This window comes from Callospermophilus lateralis, unplaced genomic scaffold, assembly GCF_048772815.1.
Source record: "Callospermophilus lateralis isolate mCalLat2 unplaced genomic scaffold, mCalLat2.hap1 Scaffold_45, whole genome shotgun sequence".
NCBI lineage: Eukaryota > Metazoa > Chordata > Mammalia > Rodentia > Sciuridae > Callospermophilus > Callospermophilus lateralis.
In genome coordinates this window covers 12,535,423-12,551,238 of record NW_027514398.1, presented here as the reverse complement: position 1 = coordinate 12,551,238, position 15,816 = coordinate 12,535,423, and the positions used below count along the sequence as shown (strand labels likewise).

At 31.5% G+C, this 15,816-nt stretch overlaps 1 protein-coding gene across 1 annotated transcript in view; it reads left to right on the top strand.

The window, feature by feature from the left end:
* Positions 1-15,816, top strand: part of LOC143388832 (uncharacterized) — a 60,551-nt gene that overhangs the window by 40,839 nt on the left and 3,896 nt on the right. The window contains exons 2-3 of the mRNA XM_077108319.1: positions 11,679-11,805; positions 15,745-15,749. Coding sequence (XP_076964434.1) covers positions 11,679-11,805; positions 15,745-15,749 — 132 coding nt within the window. The remainder of the gene's footprint in view (positions 1-11,678; positions 11,806-15,744; positions 15,750-15,816) is intronic.

Here is a 15,816-nt window from a genome sequence, read left to right as displayed (position 1 = left end):
CAGCCTCCTGTTGTATCTTTTCCCCTAATCACTTTTTCTGCTCTAAACTTTCTTCTCCTTTCTGACTATCTCAATAGGCCTCCTCTTTTTCCTGATCTAATATGTCTTCTACCATAATCTGACCTGAAAGGTTTGGACTAGGCAAAAAATATCGTGTCATCATCCACAAAGGCAATGTGCCAACTGGCAGAGTTCCTGGGTTTTTCTTTGCCCTGTCCCTTAAATCTTCACCATGATGGTCCCATTGTGATATATTCAACAACTTCTCCTTAAAAAGCCATGGGCTACATTTTTGTATTGTATCAACATATGCCCTGACTCTTTGGTTTTACTTGGGTGTCTTCTTCCTGTAACAATTTACTTAACATTCTTTCAGTTTGTTTTTTTGCTAATTTCTGACCCCATATTTCTGTTACAATGATAACACAACTCAAACAGATAAAACAAAACCGAAGCAAAATAAAACAAAAATGGAACAAAAAATTGTTGTATCAATTTTCTGTTTTTCAGGGTTGAACAACTTCAAACCTTGAGCCAACCATTTTTCCCAGTTTGCCTGAGAAAGTTATAGGGATAGGCAGCTTGAAACACAACAAAATAAATAAAAAAAAATTGTTTTTTGAAATGGTCACCCATTCTCTCGCTCTGCCTCATGGGCGAGCAATTTCACTCACCCCCAAGATTCAGGCATTCCCCTTATTGGACACCAAATGCCACAGTCTGGCTGGGCACAAAATCACTAGCCACTGAAGCAGGAATAAACTTTATTTTTAAAACCCGCCAAACCCCAAGCACACAGCCTTCACCCGGGACACACCACACAAACCGGAAATCCCTCTTCAGGAAATCCCTCCTACTGCACTTCCCCAACAAATGGGAACTCTCTGGGAATCCCTGTGAGGGCTCCAAAGTAGCAGGCTGAGGCAGACAACAGGGGTCTAATATCCAATTGAATACACATCTTAACATAACCATTATCATCTCAATGGCTTGCTACTGTCACCTGTCAACCAAAAATGCTGTGCATCACTCCTACTTGGCTATGGCTCTCAGCAGCTCTTCATGGAGGCTATGAATATCTGTATGTTCCGTAGTGCACAGCTGACAAAGCCCCTGGAATACACTATGCAGATTCTATTTGGTTAACTATTATCTGCCACTCACATGAATTTTCTTTCAAAAGCTTGTATAACCTTTTCACTTTAGGCATCCATGTCATCCACATTCCCAAGTATAAAAGTTTGAGTCTTTCTTTTCTGAATTCCAGATTCCATTTCTCTTGTGGTTCAATGTGGTACAAATAATTATGTTTTTTTCTTTCTTTCTTCTACACTGAGTTTCTAATAAAAATGTTCTCTGCTCCAAACGTATATTTCCCATGTTCAGCTATGTTTAGAAAATGATATAGATAATTGTATTTGATAATTTATAAAGGAGAGTTGAGAAAGATTCTTGCTCATGTTTCCCTTCCTTAGAAACTGAACCAGAAGTGTTCTTGGTCCTGAAAAGGGAGGACTATAACCAATCAGATATATAAAAAAAAAAATAGTGATTGATTGTATATTCTCTTCTAAGAACTCTCTCTTCAGATCCTTGGCCCATTTCTTGATTGGGTTATTATTATTATTATCATCATAATCATCATCAACATCATCATCATCATCACTATTATTATTATTTGCTTAGTTTTTTTTAGTTCTTTATGTACCGTAGAGATTAGTGGTCTACCTGATATGTGAGGGGTAAAATATTTCTCCTAAAATGTAGGCTCTGTCTTCACCTCACCGATTGCTTCTTTTGCTGAGAATAAACTTTTTAGTTTGATTCTATCCCATTTATTGATTTTTTTTTGTTTTAACTCTTGTGCTATCAGTGTCTTATTAAAGAAATTGTGGCCTAATCCCACATGATGAATATTAGAGCCTATATTTTATTTCATTAGACACAGAGAATATGGTTTAAATCCTAGTTTCTTGATACACTTGAAGTTGAGTTTTGTGCATGGTGAGAGATAGTGGTTTATTGATGCGGCTATATTTTCTCAAGTGCATGTTTTGACACCTTTGTCTAATATATGATAATTATAATTTTGTGGGTTAGTCTCTGTGACCTCTATTCTGTACCTATTATCTGCAGACTGTTTTTTTGCAAATGCAATGCTGTTTTTCTTACCATTGCTCTGTAGTATGATTTAAGGTCTGGTTTAGTGAAGCCACCTGCTTCACTCTTTCGGCTAAGGATTGCTTTAGCTATTCTTGGTCTCTTATTTTTCCAGATAAATTTCATGGTTGCTTTTTCTATTTGTATGAGGAATGCCATTAGGATTTTTATCAGAATTGCAGTAAAACTGTATAATGCTTTTGTAGCGTTGTCATTTTGATAATATTACTTGTGCCTATTGATGAGCAAAGTAGACCTTTCCATCTTCTAAGGTCTTTTTTTGTTTTTTTCTTTAGGTTTCTGTAGTTTTCCTTGTATAGTCCCTTCACCTCTTTCATTAAGTTGATTCTTAAGTATATTTTTTGAAGTTATTATAAATGGGGTAGTGTTCTTAATTTCTTTCTCAGAAGATTTTTCACTGATATTCAGAAATGCCTTTGATTTATGGGTGTTGATTTTATATCCTGCTACATTGCTAAATTTATTTACTAGTTCTAGAAATTTTCTGGTGGAGCTTTTTGAGTCTTCTAGGTATATAATCATATCTGGCATTTGTAGGTAATTGGATAGCATTGGAGAAGATAATACTAAGTGATGTTAGCCAATTAAAAAAAAGGCCAAATAGAAGGGGGCTTTCTCACAATGGGGTTGGGAGGGGGAGCATGAGAGAAATATATGGATTCTCAATAAAGAATAGGTGTGGGAGGAAAAGAAAGGGGGCAGGAAATTAGCAAGAATGGTGGAATGTGATAGAGACCATCATCAAACGTACATGTACGAAGACACAAATTTGTATCACCATACTTTATATACAACCAGAGATATGAAAAATTGTGTTCTATACATGAAAAAAGAATTGTATTGCTTCTGTTGTCATTTCTTTAAAGAAATCGATAGAAATGTGAAAAAAAATTGTTCATAAATTATATACATTAAATATGTGTATGTTATATAGAGAATATATGCATATATATATACACACACACACACACACACACACACACACATATGATTACATATAGATCTAGGGAAAGGCAAGTATCTTTCCTGAATTTTTAAAAATCAATTAATTTATTAATTTGTTCTAACTTGCTAATAGATCAGAATGAATTTCACTTCATAGTACACAAATAGAGCAAGAAATTTTATTTCTCTTGTTGTACAGAAAGTATAGTTATGAAACCATGTAACTCTACTTTGTGTACAACAAGATTTTCATATCATTCCACCATCTTACCTACCTCTATACCATCTCCCATCACCTCCCTCCCCTTTGTCTTATTCAAAGATTCTTCATTTCTTCCATGCTACCTCCCACTTCTCTCGTTGTGGATCACCATCCACGTAGCAGAGAAAACATTTGGTCTTTGGTTTAGGACGGTTGGCTTACTTGCCTTAACATGATATTCTCCAACTCCATCCATTTACTTCCCAGTTCCATAATTTTGTTCTTTTTTAATGCTCAGTAATATTCCACTTTATAAATAGACCATATTTTATTTATCCATTCTTCTATTTAAGAGCATATAGGTTGGTTCTACAGTTTACCTATTGTGAATTGTTTTGCTATGAACATTGATGTGGATATGTCTCTGTATTATGCTGTTTTTAGCTCTTGTTGGTCTAAATTAAGGAGTGGGATAGCTGGATAAATTTTGGTTTCTTTCCAAGTTTTCTAAGGAATCTCCTTATTCTTTTCCAGATTGGTGTCACCAATTTAGAGTCCTACCAACAGTGTAACAGTGTGCCTTTTTCCTCACATCCTCACCAACATATATTTTTGCTTGTATTTTTAATAACTGGCATTCTGATTGGAGTAAGATTAAATTTTGGAGTAGTTTTGATTTGCAATTCTTTAATTGCTAAAGATGTTGAACATTTTTTTATTGATTGATTGATTTTTTGTCTTCTAAGAAGTGTGTCTCTACAGTTCCTTAGCCCATTTCATTTAAAGATTGGGAAATTTGTTTTTTTGTATTAAGTTTTTTAAGTTCTTTATATATCCTGGAAATTAGGTTTCTATTTGATGTGCATGTGATAAAAATTTGCTCCTATTCTCTGGTATCACTTTTTGCCTCACTGATTGTTTCTTTTGCTGAGAAGAATCTTTTCAGTTTGAATTCATCCTGTCTAGTGACTCTTGTTTCTATTTCTTGTGCTTTAGTACTATTCTTAAAGAAGCAAAATTTCAAATCCCCTACCTGGGATTACAAGTGTATGACATCATGATAGCAACACAATTCATCTTCGTTTCAAGACCACTTTTTTAAGAAGCTTTCATCCTAGGAAAAAAAAAGGAAATGATATAGACAGGCCATTGGGTGTAAGGCCATGTCATAAAATAAGAAATATACCATTAATAAATTTAAATAATTGACTCAAATATTTGGATCTGGGGAAAAACATATATATATATATATATATATATATATATATATATATATATATATATTATACACACACACACACACACACACACACACACACACCATACACTTTCTTGTTAAATCTCCTTGTCCTCACTCAGGAAAGTTTCTCTCTAATTTTTAATATCTCAGGAGAAATATTAGTAAAAATAAACAAATAAAAGTATCTTTCAACTGTAGATAAAAAGAAGTGATCATTTCCTTCATCTTTCTGAACTCAGGACAAGCATAACTCTCAATTATGGTTCTGCGAACTGAGATTTTCTGGAGTCTTGGCATAGTTTTGACGATGCTGTTCCAAAAATACATATACTTTATTAGTGAGATTTTAAATACATAATGGTAATTTTCATATAGTGGAAATTATGGGTTATACTAAAAAATTCAGTTTTTTACTATTTTATATGAATTCTAAAAAAAATTATCTTTCCACCTCATATAATTTTAATGTTCAATCTGTTTCCATACAAGAGAAGTTAACTGAAATTTTACAGGATTGTCTCTGTATTATTTCCATCCATAAATAATATATTTACGTATATAATCTACAAATTCAAAAGGACTCATATGCTAGTTTAAATGCAAATGCTTTTCTGGGTTGGCTGGATTTTACTTCTCCAAGTATACCTTGCCTTAAATTTGCTGCAGCCTGAGGATCTGGCTTTCAATTCCCAGAGCCTCAAAAGAAATTGAGTGAATAAATAAATAAATAAATAAATAAACAAACAAACAGACAAGACCCTACAATTGTGACATCATTTATTTCTGGATTTGAGGTTATTTCCTGACTTTCAAAAAACTCACTAGACTCAGATTGAGCATATGAAGACATAAGTTTTGTCCAATCTGGACTTCTTATATAAGCATTGTCCAATCTACACATATTCAGTAAAGAGAAGCAAGTTTTGACCATCTGGTGTGAAGTCTGCCAGAGTGGGTATCCATTTCTAGGCTTCCTGACTTATATTCAGTGAACCTGATTTTTTTCTCCTGTATAGGTACTTAGTGATTTTTAGAGAGGACACATGGTTCCTAAAAATACAGTAAATGATGAGAGTGCAGTGAAATCCTGAGACTGGATGGTGAGTTTGGTTGAAACTGGCTGCAAGGACTATGGTGGGAACTGGCAATGGTTGGCTAGAATCCCTGGTGTAATCTTTGTTTTCTGCAGTCCTGTGTCTTCTTTTGAGAAAGGTCAGCCATAAATTTTCACTGGCCAGTCAACTGGACCATATATTAACAGACACTGGAAGTCCTATAGTATCCTAAAGAATATCTTTAGCCCTTATGGTAAATTCTATGTGAGAACATTTGTGCAATATTTCTGAATTTTCTCAGATTGTGTTGTGGATTCTGGAGTGAGGAGATCATTACAATCACAACTCCATGTATTTTTTTCCTCCAGGAGGGGGGTGAGATACTCTATAGGTATCTCAGTTTTTCTTTTCTCCTGAATTTATTCTTCTTTTTTGAGATTGTGGTATTGTGGATTGAGCAAGAGGTACTGTACCACTTAGCTACATATCTGGTACTTTTTAATTTTTTTTTCTTCAGACAGTTGCTGAGTGTGATTTTAAATTTATGCCCCAGTATTGTGAGTTTTATTTATATATAAAATTTTAGCTTCCTGTTCAATGAAAACTTCCCCCTTTCCCAGTATTATCAGTTACATTTTTGCAGTATTATCAGTTACTTTACTCATATTTCAAATGAACATGGTATTTTCAATTGTTATATAAAAAACTGGATTAGACTTTAAAGTATTTTTTTCTCTTTGGGTGCAATGATACATGCATATTAATTCCAGAGTGTCAAGTGGTTAAATCAGTAAGAATGCAATTTAAAGGTAAACATCTAATTAGACAGTTAGAAAAAACCTGTCTCAAAATTTTAAAACATGGCTGGGTATGTAGCCCAAAATTAACATGCTGCTGCTTCAAATCCCCAGTACCATAGAAAAAAATCAAAAGCAAAATTTTGTTGTTGTTGTTGTTTATGAGCATTTTATATGATTGAAAAGTAAAGAAAAATTACTTGATCTTGGAAAAATCATGTGTTTCTATTCTTCCTTTGTGTTTCCAAAGGCAGACAACCTGTTAGAGTGTCTTTATGCTCAGATTTCCTTTAGTGGAATGTATATGAGAGCATTCTCATTCCCTACTCTGGTATTTTCCTGCAACTGTGTTTAAGAACTATGTAATATGAGGATCCCACAGCTGGCACATCTAATGCCTCTCATAAGTCCAGACCAGTACTTGGGGCTTTTCTTGTTCAAGAGCAGTATAAATGAAGAGAGCTTAGTTTCTCAAAGAAATAACTGAGAGAACTGTCAACTTCCATTTTTTTTTTAAATGTCTTCACTAATTTTACAGTCTAGCACAGTGTTTCTTTCTTCCATATTCATATAATTGGAGTACTACTTACTATTCCACTTTTTGAGAGTAGCCATTCTAACAGATGTGCTCATGCAGCAGATCTTATAGTTGGATTGTGCACTAAAATTCTGATGCAAGCTTTATAGATTCCAGGGCACCTTATGCTCACTGGAAAAAAAAATTGATGTGCACCTCTTTTAGAAATACAGAGGGATCTGTTATTATAACCATTTTTCTTCACTAATATTCGAAATTTCAGCCCATTACAATATTTGTACACCAATGTGAAAACACTCCTTTTTGATCTAGGGAGATTTGCACTTGCACAGTTATCAGTGCTTTCAATGCTTTGAGGTTTCAGATGTAGTCCATTGAATATAAAAAGTTAATATCAGGACAAATTACTTACAGAAAGAATTGGTTAGGTCTGGTGTTATTAGTAAAGTGAGCTGTGTGGGAGAGCTCAGGAAGTGCTAAACTGCCACTTTGGCTTTCAGTGGTGGTCTGTATTTCCCTGTTAATTTTTTGGTACTGTCTAGATAAAAGTTCAACTGTCAACAACAGCTATTTGCATTTTTGGAGAATGTTGGTGAATTCCTCTAAGGGATTAAGGTGTTACCTTAAGATTTAAAACCTCTTCCACTCTGGTCTAATGAAATAAAGCCCATGGATCTTGCATGGCCATTAAAACCACTTATTTTTCCCCCGGAGTAAATACTCATGTATATCTTATTCCTTCCTCTGTGTGTACAGATAAATTGGCATTTAAACTACAGGCAATTTAAAGTTAAATAACATATTTCAAACCCAAGTCAATCTCCCTTTACTTATATTAACAGTGGATTTGGGCAATTTGTTCCAGTAATTTTGCATATTGCTCAAATCAGAAAAATCTTCAAGTGCATTCTACTTATCTCTTGGTCGATATTTTTTTTTCAGTTTTCCAATTTGTGTGCCTCTAATTCCTTTAAAGATTTTAGAAGGACTCAAAACAGGAGAATATATTTATTTGATGTATCCATAAATAAAGGGAGGCTTATATTCTGCTTTTATTTATTTTTATTTTATTTTTTAGAATTATCTTTCTTTATATCTGCTGTTTGGTGGATGCTTGTGTATAATTCCAGTGTCACACACATTCTGCACACAAGTCGCTTTTGTAATCTATGCCTTTTATTCTAACATCTACTTTGAGGTTTAATTGTAGCATTCACTCAAATTAAATATTTTATTGATATGTTTTGATTTATATACTTATAATAATTAACAATAAAAAGATATTTGCATACATATGAATTGCCCTATGTAGTTTTCTGTAATGTGATTTCTTTATCTTAAAATTACTACACTGTTTTAATATTATAACATGCATTAGTGTCAGATAATGATTATTAGTACATTTGCTCTTATCTATGAGAGAGTTCTTGTCTATTTTATATACATTCAACTTTCCAGGAAAATTATAGAAGTTTTTGCTTTGATTTCTTCTTTAACAAAAACTGAAAAATGGTAAAATTATGGTAAAATTATTATTAAAGGGTACCTTGGGAAAAATAGTCATTTTTATAATATTTTTTCCTTTGTAAATATGTTGAATGTTTGAGTCTTTTATGTTCTTTTCTGTATTTTTATTTTCTCAAATACTGCATATTCCTTTTGTAAACATACTTGCATATGAAATGCAACATTTATGTGACATCAGCTTAACACATACATGGTATTATATAGTATTTTTCAAACTGGATATAATACATCAACAATAATGCTAGCTCCTAGAATTTACATTTTACAAAATTTAATAATTATTTCTTTCTCTTTCGCTATGCCCCTTGGTTTCAACTCTGGAAGAATGTGACTGTATTCTCATGTACAGTTGCTATAATTTCAGTCTCTGTTTCCTGTGTGGGTGTATAATATACATATGATTACAAAACAGTTTATACAAATGGATAATAAAAGCTTAAAATATTATTTTCCTTTTTTGTGAATGTATTTATTCCACATGTTCATCAATACTGTTTAATTCATCTATATGATGTGATTTTATTCAATGTTACCTAATTTCTAAAGATTTTGAGTTTTTATGGTTATTGAACACTTAGATATATTTTTTAAAGTGACTCTTCAAGAATTTTTTTGTTTTTGTTTTGCAATCTGTTGTATTTTTTCTTCTTATAAACATTTGATTATTTGTGAGGAAATTAGGGTTTTTTTTAACCTTGTCAGTTTTGCAGCTTTTAATGTAATCATTTGATGAATAGATTTTTTTGTATTAATATTTTGTAATTCATATGTTTAAGTCTATTATATTTATAATATAAGTTTGAAAACAAAAAAACCCTTTTTTTTCTGATATTAGAAATTCAACCAAAGTGTCTTAATGCTGAGCATATTCTCAGCTCTGTTTTAAATTTTATTTCCAGGTGAGGTTTTCTCAATTTCTTCAGTTGGCCTTAAATTTTGAACTTCATGCCTTAGATTCCAGAATAGTAGATATTTCAGGTGTGCACCACCATATAAACCCTATCTTTTGAATATAAACTTTTGAGCTTTGTACTTTCTTATATATTTCAGTATTTTTTTATTAATAACTTATATTCAGCATTTAAGGTGTCAAAATATGTTATGTTTTATGAGTGAAGGGATAAAATAGCATTTTATTATCACACTCTTTTTCCAATATACTAGCATGTTTTAAGAGTTTTGTTGTTGGTGTTTTTGGTATTTCCACGATTTATTTTGTTATGAGGTTTACCCTGATAAATTTTACTTCATAATATCAATCATGTGGCATCATGGTATTTTGGTCAGCAGTAGATGTTATGTACAACCATGGATCTAGCAAATATCTTAGCCATGTACTAGTCTATACCATCTAGATTCTATCATTGCACTCAGAGAATTGGAAAGTTGCAGAAGATTCTTAGGATAAATTTTCCAGAGTGTATTTCCATAAAGTGAGAAATCATTATATATGTCTATGTTTTCAATTATATACTGTATAATTGATATAATTTCTATTTTTTGAATTTTCAAATTTGGTAGTGCTTTTTAATTATGTCTGCTTTTTTTTTTATCTGTACTGAAGACTGAACCCAGGGGTGCTTAACAGTAAAGCCACATCCTCATTTTTTTTATATATATATTTTATTTAGAGTCAGAGTATTGCTGAGTTACTAAGTGCTTCACTAAGTTCCTCAATACAAAATATATAAGACAATATTATATATAATATTGTATTAGAATTTATGATCCTTTTTATCCTCCTCAGTCACTGAAACTACAGTTGTCCATCACCTCAGATATAGATGAATTTCAATTTTTCCAGCTGTATGGAGGTCTAAGTGAAACATAATAACCTGTATGTACATTGTTAAAGAAATGGAACCCACAATTTTACCCAGTTTTTTGACTGGACTGTATATGCCGAAAGGACATAAAATCAGCATACTACATTGACACAGCCACATTAATGTTTATAGCAGCACAATTCACAATAGCTAAGCTTTAAAACCAACCATTCAATGATGAATGGGTCCATTCAATGATGACAGGATAAAAAACTGTTGCTTATGTGCACAATAAACTATGAATTGGCCATAAAGAAGAATGACTTTATGACATTTGCCAGGAAAGGGATGAATCTGGAGATTTTTTGCTAAGTAAAACAAACAATTTTGTTAAAACCAAAAGTTGAAAGTTATTGCTGATATGTGAAATCTAAAGCTCATAAAGGGGGGAAGGGTAAGAAAAGAAGATCAGTAGATTGCACAATGGTAAATAAAAAAATAAGTAAATGAATAAATAAATAAATAAAAGGGACAAGTATAGAAATGTAAAAGATATATATCTGTAAGTGAATCCTAACATCATAGCCATCATCAAGAACAGGATTTTAATTAGGATAAGATATATCTCATGCTTGCATAATACCATAAAAATCAATTTTACAGTCAGGTAGAAGTAGAAAGAACCAATAAATTAAAAACAAACAAACAAACTATATTTGTTTGAAGAGCTATATGTATATTCTATTATAAATATCATAAAATATAAACATCGATCAAAATTTTTGTATATATATATATATATATATATTTAATTTTGTATGTGAAAAAATGTTAAAATTATAAAAAGTAAAATTCAAACAGGATTGTTGTTACTATTTTTTATATTAATAACATACATAAAAACTATAAAATATTTGAACTTAAATAAACTATTAAATATTTTCATTAAGTGGTCTACCTTGTTACATTTCAAAATTTCTCTTATACCATTGATATTGGAATTACTAGAGATCTCACTACACATTCAGAATAGTCAGCTGTATCAAAGAAATAACAAATGAGATTCTACACATTAGTAAATCTCTGATTAGTAGTCATATAATTAAAATTTGAGAATTCTCTTTCTTAATTACCATGATTTTCTCATCTGAAAAATATGTATAATTTAGATCAAGATATAAAAAATTACAAAATAAATATTTTTGAGATAATATCTGAGTTTTATATTGTGTTTCATAAATGTGGACTATGTATACTTTTTTTAACTTAAATCACTTTTTCTGCAGAAGAAGATAATAGTATAATTGTGTTTTAAAACACTACCTACATGATAGTCTACTAACTCTCATTTCAACTTTAATTACATTACATATTGTGCAAATGTTCATGTGGTCAATGTGTTATTTATGTACCTATTCTTATTTTAGGAACTGTTAACATTTATGGATGTAGCCATTGATTTTACTGAAGAGGAGTGGGAATGCCTTCAGCCTGCTCAGAAAAATTTATATAGAGATGTGATGTTAGAGAACTATAGAAACTTGGCCTTCCTGGGTAAGTTTAATTTCCCATTAAAATTATTAATTACTAATTATTATTTAATTTACTTCTGTTGCAGAGTATCTTCTGGGATCTTATGCAAACAGAAGAGAGAGACACACACACCGTGAAAAGGAAAATAGAAAAAAAAAACTGACCACACCTCTTAACAGCTGCACATATAATACCCCAAATTTATGTATCTTCTGATACCATGACTACATTCTAACCCAGTGTTTCTTTAACCCCAAGTGCTAGCTAACCAAGATTAGGTACAGTTAATACAAATATGGAGCCCCTTCTCCCTAAAGACATTAACACAGAAACTAGATAGTACACCTGTTGAATTGTCTTAATAGCTTCAGGGAGAAACTGCTGTGCATTACAATTGTGGGACTCAGGGTGCCAGTTACAATCACCCTCACACTTTCCTGTCTATTCCAAGGTCAGAATACCTAATACCTCCCCTCTTTTTTTAAGGCCTTTTTAGTAAATAATATTACTTATCTCCTTAATGCTGGTGGGGCCAAAAATAGGGCAAGCATAGACAACAACAAGTTCCAACATCAGTAAACATCCACCTATGAATATTTTTGACCCATATAAAATTGAGTAAACATGAAGTTAACCAATCTAACAAGTCCAAAATCCCTCATCTTGTTGAACTTTATTAATGCCATCTTTAATGTAATCTAAGTCTTTTGAAATAAAATTACTATTATAACTTAAATTGAAGGAACACATGTTATTAAACTTCTGATATCCTTTATGATGTAACAATAACAGACAATCAATTGCAGCATGATTGTCAAGTATGGCTTGACAGTGTTGTTTTTGTTCTTCATTAAGCATATTTACATCCATGGAGGCATGACTAATACTGTTTATAATAGCATAGGCAAGTTTCATAGTAGTTTTATAAGCCCGTAGAGCTAGTCCAGGTACTCTCACTAAGGAGAATGTGAAAGCGTTAAATTCTGCCTTAGAGAGAAGCTTCACTGAATCATCACAGTTATTGTCAAGAGGAATAGACCTTGTATGAATAAATTGCAAAGGATGTTGACCTATTAAATACTATGTGTATGGTAGGGACACATTATTCTGCTAAGACAACAATGAATACCATGAGACATTTTTGCAGGCATATAACAATTTTATGCAAGTGTATTGAGATATTGTTATAGGTTCTAGAAGTCCAGGATCTGACAGTACTGAATTTCCCAGAGCTGGTGTACAAAAAACAGAGCAAAATTGTTATTAAGACCAAAGTATTTACAGAGTTTTGTGTGACTTTAGCAATCAAAGCAGTAACAAAGTTATCTAGAGTACATTCTAACCCCATTTTAGCCAACACCTGTTGAGCTGAGGCTGTTAATGGTTTTATATCCCCCCAAGTAATTAGAATTCAAGTATCTTGGGGTCCTCTTTTAGTGTTTCTCCTCTTTTGAGGAGAATGATTATTCTCTTGTTTGGATGAACTCTTATCTTCCATAGTTAAATGAAACTTAGAAATCAGCTTGTAAAGTCCCTGATGCACATTTATAATTGCTATTTTTCATGCATGAAGCTAGAGTCCAAAAAGGACATGTTGGCATATGTGAGGCAGTCTATGCTTTTCCCCACGTGATCAAAGGCATAGGATCTTGTCATGCTGGTCAGGTGGAACCTCATATATTACATAATATTTTTGGTAATGGCTGTTTGAGAATAAAATATCTATTCATTGCAGATGACCAATTTTGAGTATTAACTTTATGTTGTATATTGAGCACATTAACTGTAAGTAAAACAATATTTAATGCATATTAATATAAGAGAGGCTAGATGTTTGTTTCTGTTTTAAAAGGCAAGTATTAGAATACAATTTGGTCACTCAACAAAAGCTCGTCCAAAAGAATTATGAGAAATTTCATTATTTAAAACTATATCTCATTGATTAAAAATTGTGCAAAAGGATGAGATGTAAAAGCAGGAGCATTATCCATCTTTAAACAAATAGGGCCTCTAGGAGCAGATCATGCTTGGTTTCTTTCCATGCTCTCTGCTGGAACTTACTTGACATTTTCTATTTTAGATTCAATTATGTTATTAATTTTATAATTTTTTTGTGTTTTGCAATAATGCATTAGCAATCATAAATATTTTGAAGTGAATAAATCATTATACTTCTACATTGTAATATTTAATATTTTCTTATTTTGATTAGTGATTTAAGTTCTGGATCATTGTTTTTTTATTGTGGCATGCTTGGATTCTTTTCACATATTCTTCTCTCTCTCTCTCTCTCTCTCTCTCTCTCTATATATATATATATATATATATATATATAGAGAGAGAGAGAGAGAGAGAGAGAGAGAGACTTGTGTTGTAGTTCGAGATATAGAATTTTTGGGATAATCTCTAGGATTACACATGAAACATTAAAAGTTGGATGATCTAAAGATCCAAAATTGCCAGTAGTAAATATGTATCCATGAACAAGTAAATCAGAATTAAATCATATATATATATATATATATATATATATATATATATATATATATATATATAGAGAGAGAGAGAGAGAGAGAGAGAGAGAGTCTTTGACAATAATATCACCCCTACACAAAATGCAGTGTGTTTATATATCCCACTTCTCTTTATAAATTCTATAGATTTTTAATTTTTACAGTGTTTTACAAGTTGCTTATACTTGTCTCAAACTTGGTAATGCTTGATAAGGCTCTCCCATATTGGTAGAATTTCAGATTTGTACACTAGGAATGCCCCTCTCACATAAACATTGTGCTCATTGATGTTAATATTTTTCAATTTCACTCTCTAAACTTTTTTAAAATAATTATTTAGTGTTCTTTCAGTAATTTATAACTGTCAGTATCCTAATGTTAAATTCTTAATGTTCTTTTTTTTTTTTGGTTACTTGCATTTAGCCATGCTTCTCTTTCTTTATATTTGCTGTACTATTTTCTATTTGTTTATTAAAGGAGCCATCAGTAGATTATATAGTCCATGAACAATTAAATCAGAAATTTGAAGAGATACTTCTGCTTTTGTGTTTAGTTCAAACATGTTTCTCAGTATTAAAGCTAGGGACTCCATGTGTGTGCCCATCAATGTCAAATGTGTAAAAATATGTACTTATATACTATTATTATTTAGTTATAAAATATTTTGTCTCTTAAAGTGTTATAAGAAATATATGCAGGACTTTGAATTAAGTGAAAGGTGGCAGGCAGATATTAAGTTGTAGGAGCATTTGATTCACATGTGGAAGTCAGAAATTTAGTGAGCAAAATTTTGCTCACCAGGTACTGTGTTTTGTGTAGGGTTGATATTATAGTCAAAGTCTCCATATTTTTATTTTATTGAGCATAATAAGGTCAAGAGTTTTATTTTACCATATATTGAGTGTATTATGTTGTTCATAAATACTAGTAGAAGGAATACAATACCTTATAAGAACAAAATTGATAATTATATAAAATAATGATTGTGCTAATTCATTCTATTTAGTCATTTTACCTTGTATATATAGTATAAAATACCATGATATATTTATAAATAAACAAAGTTTATTTGTCAATAAAGGAAATTCTCATATCACACGAATGTAAAAATATAAAAATCAATTTATTATACTTGATTGTCATGTGTTGAATTCATCTAAGTATTATGGTCATGGGCTATGCAAGGTTTATATAGTCTTTTAAAATGTGTTTATGAAAAATTTTATAGACATATATGTGTATATTTCTTAGTAAATTTTTTGTTCCTCTTTCTTTTTAAGAGTCCATTGCCTTTTTACACTTGTTGAATATTTATGGTATTATAACTCAAAATCTACTATTTATTTTCATGTCTCTATGTCATGGTAGTCAAAAACCATTTTTGGGGCACTCTTTGAAAAAGCCAGAAATGTTTGTATGTTTCACATTTCTCTTGTTCTACTGACAGTGAAGGTAGCTCGTAAATATTTTTTTAAAGAGAGACCGAGAGAGGAGAGAGAGAGAGAGAGAGAGAGAGAGA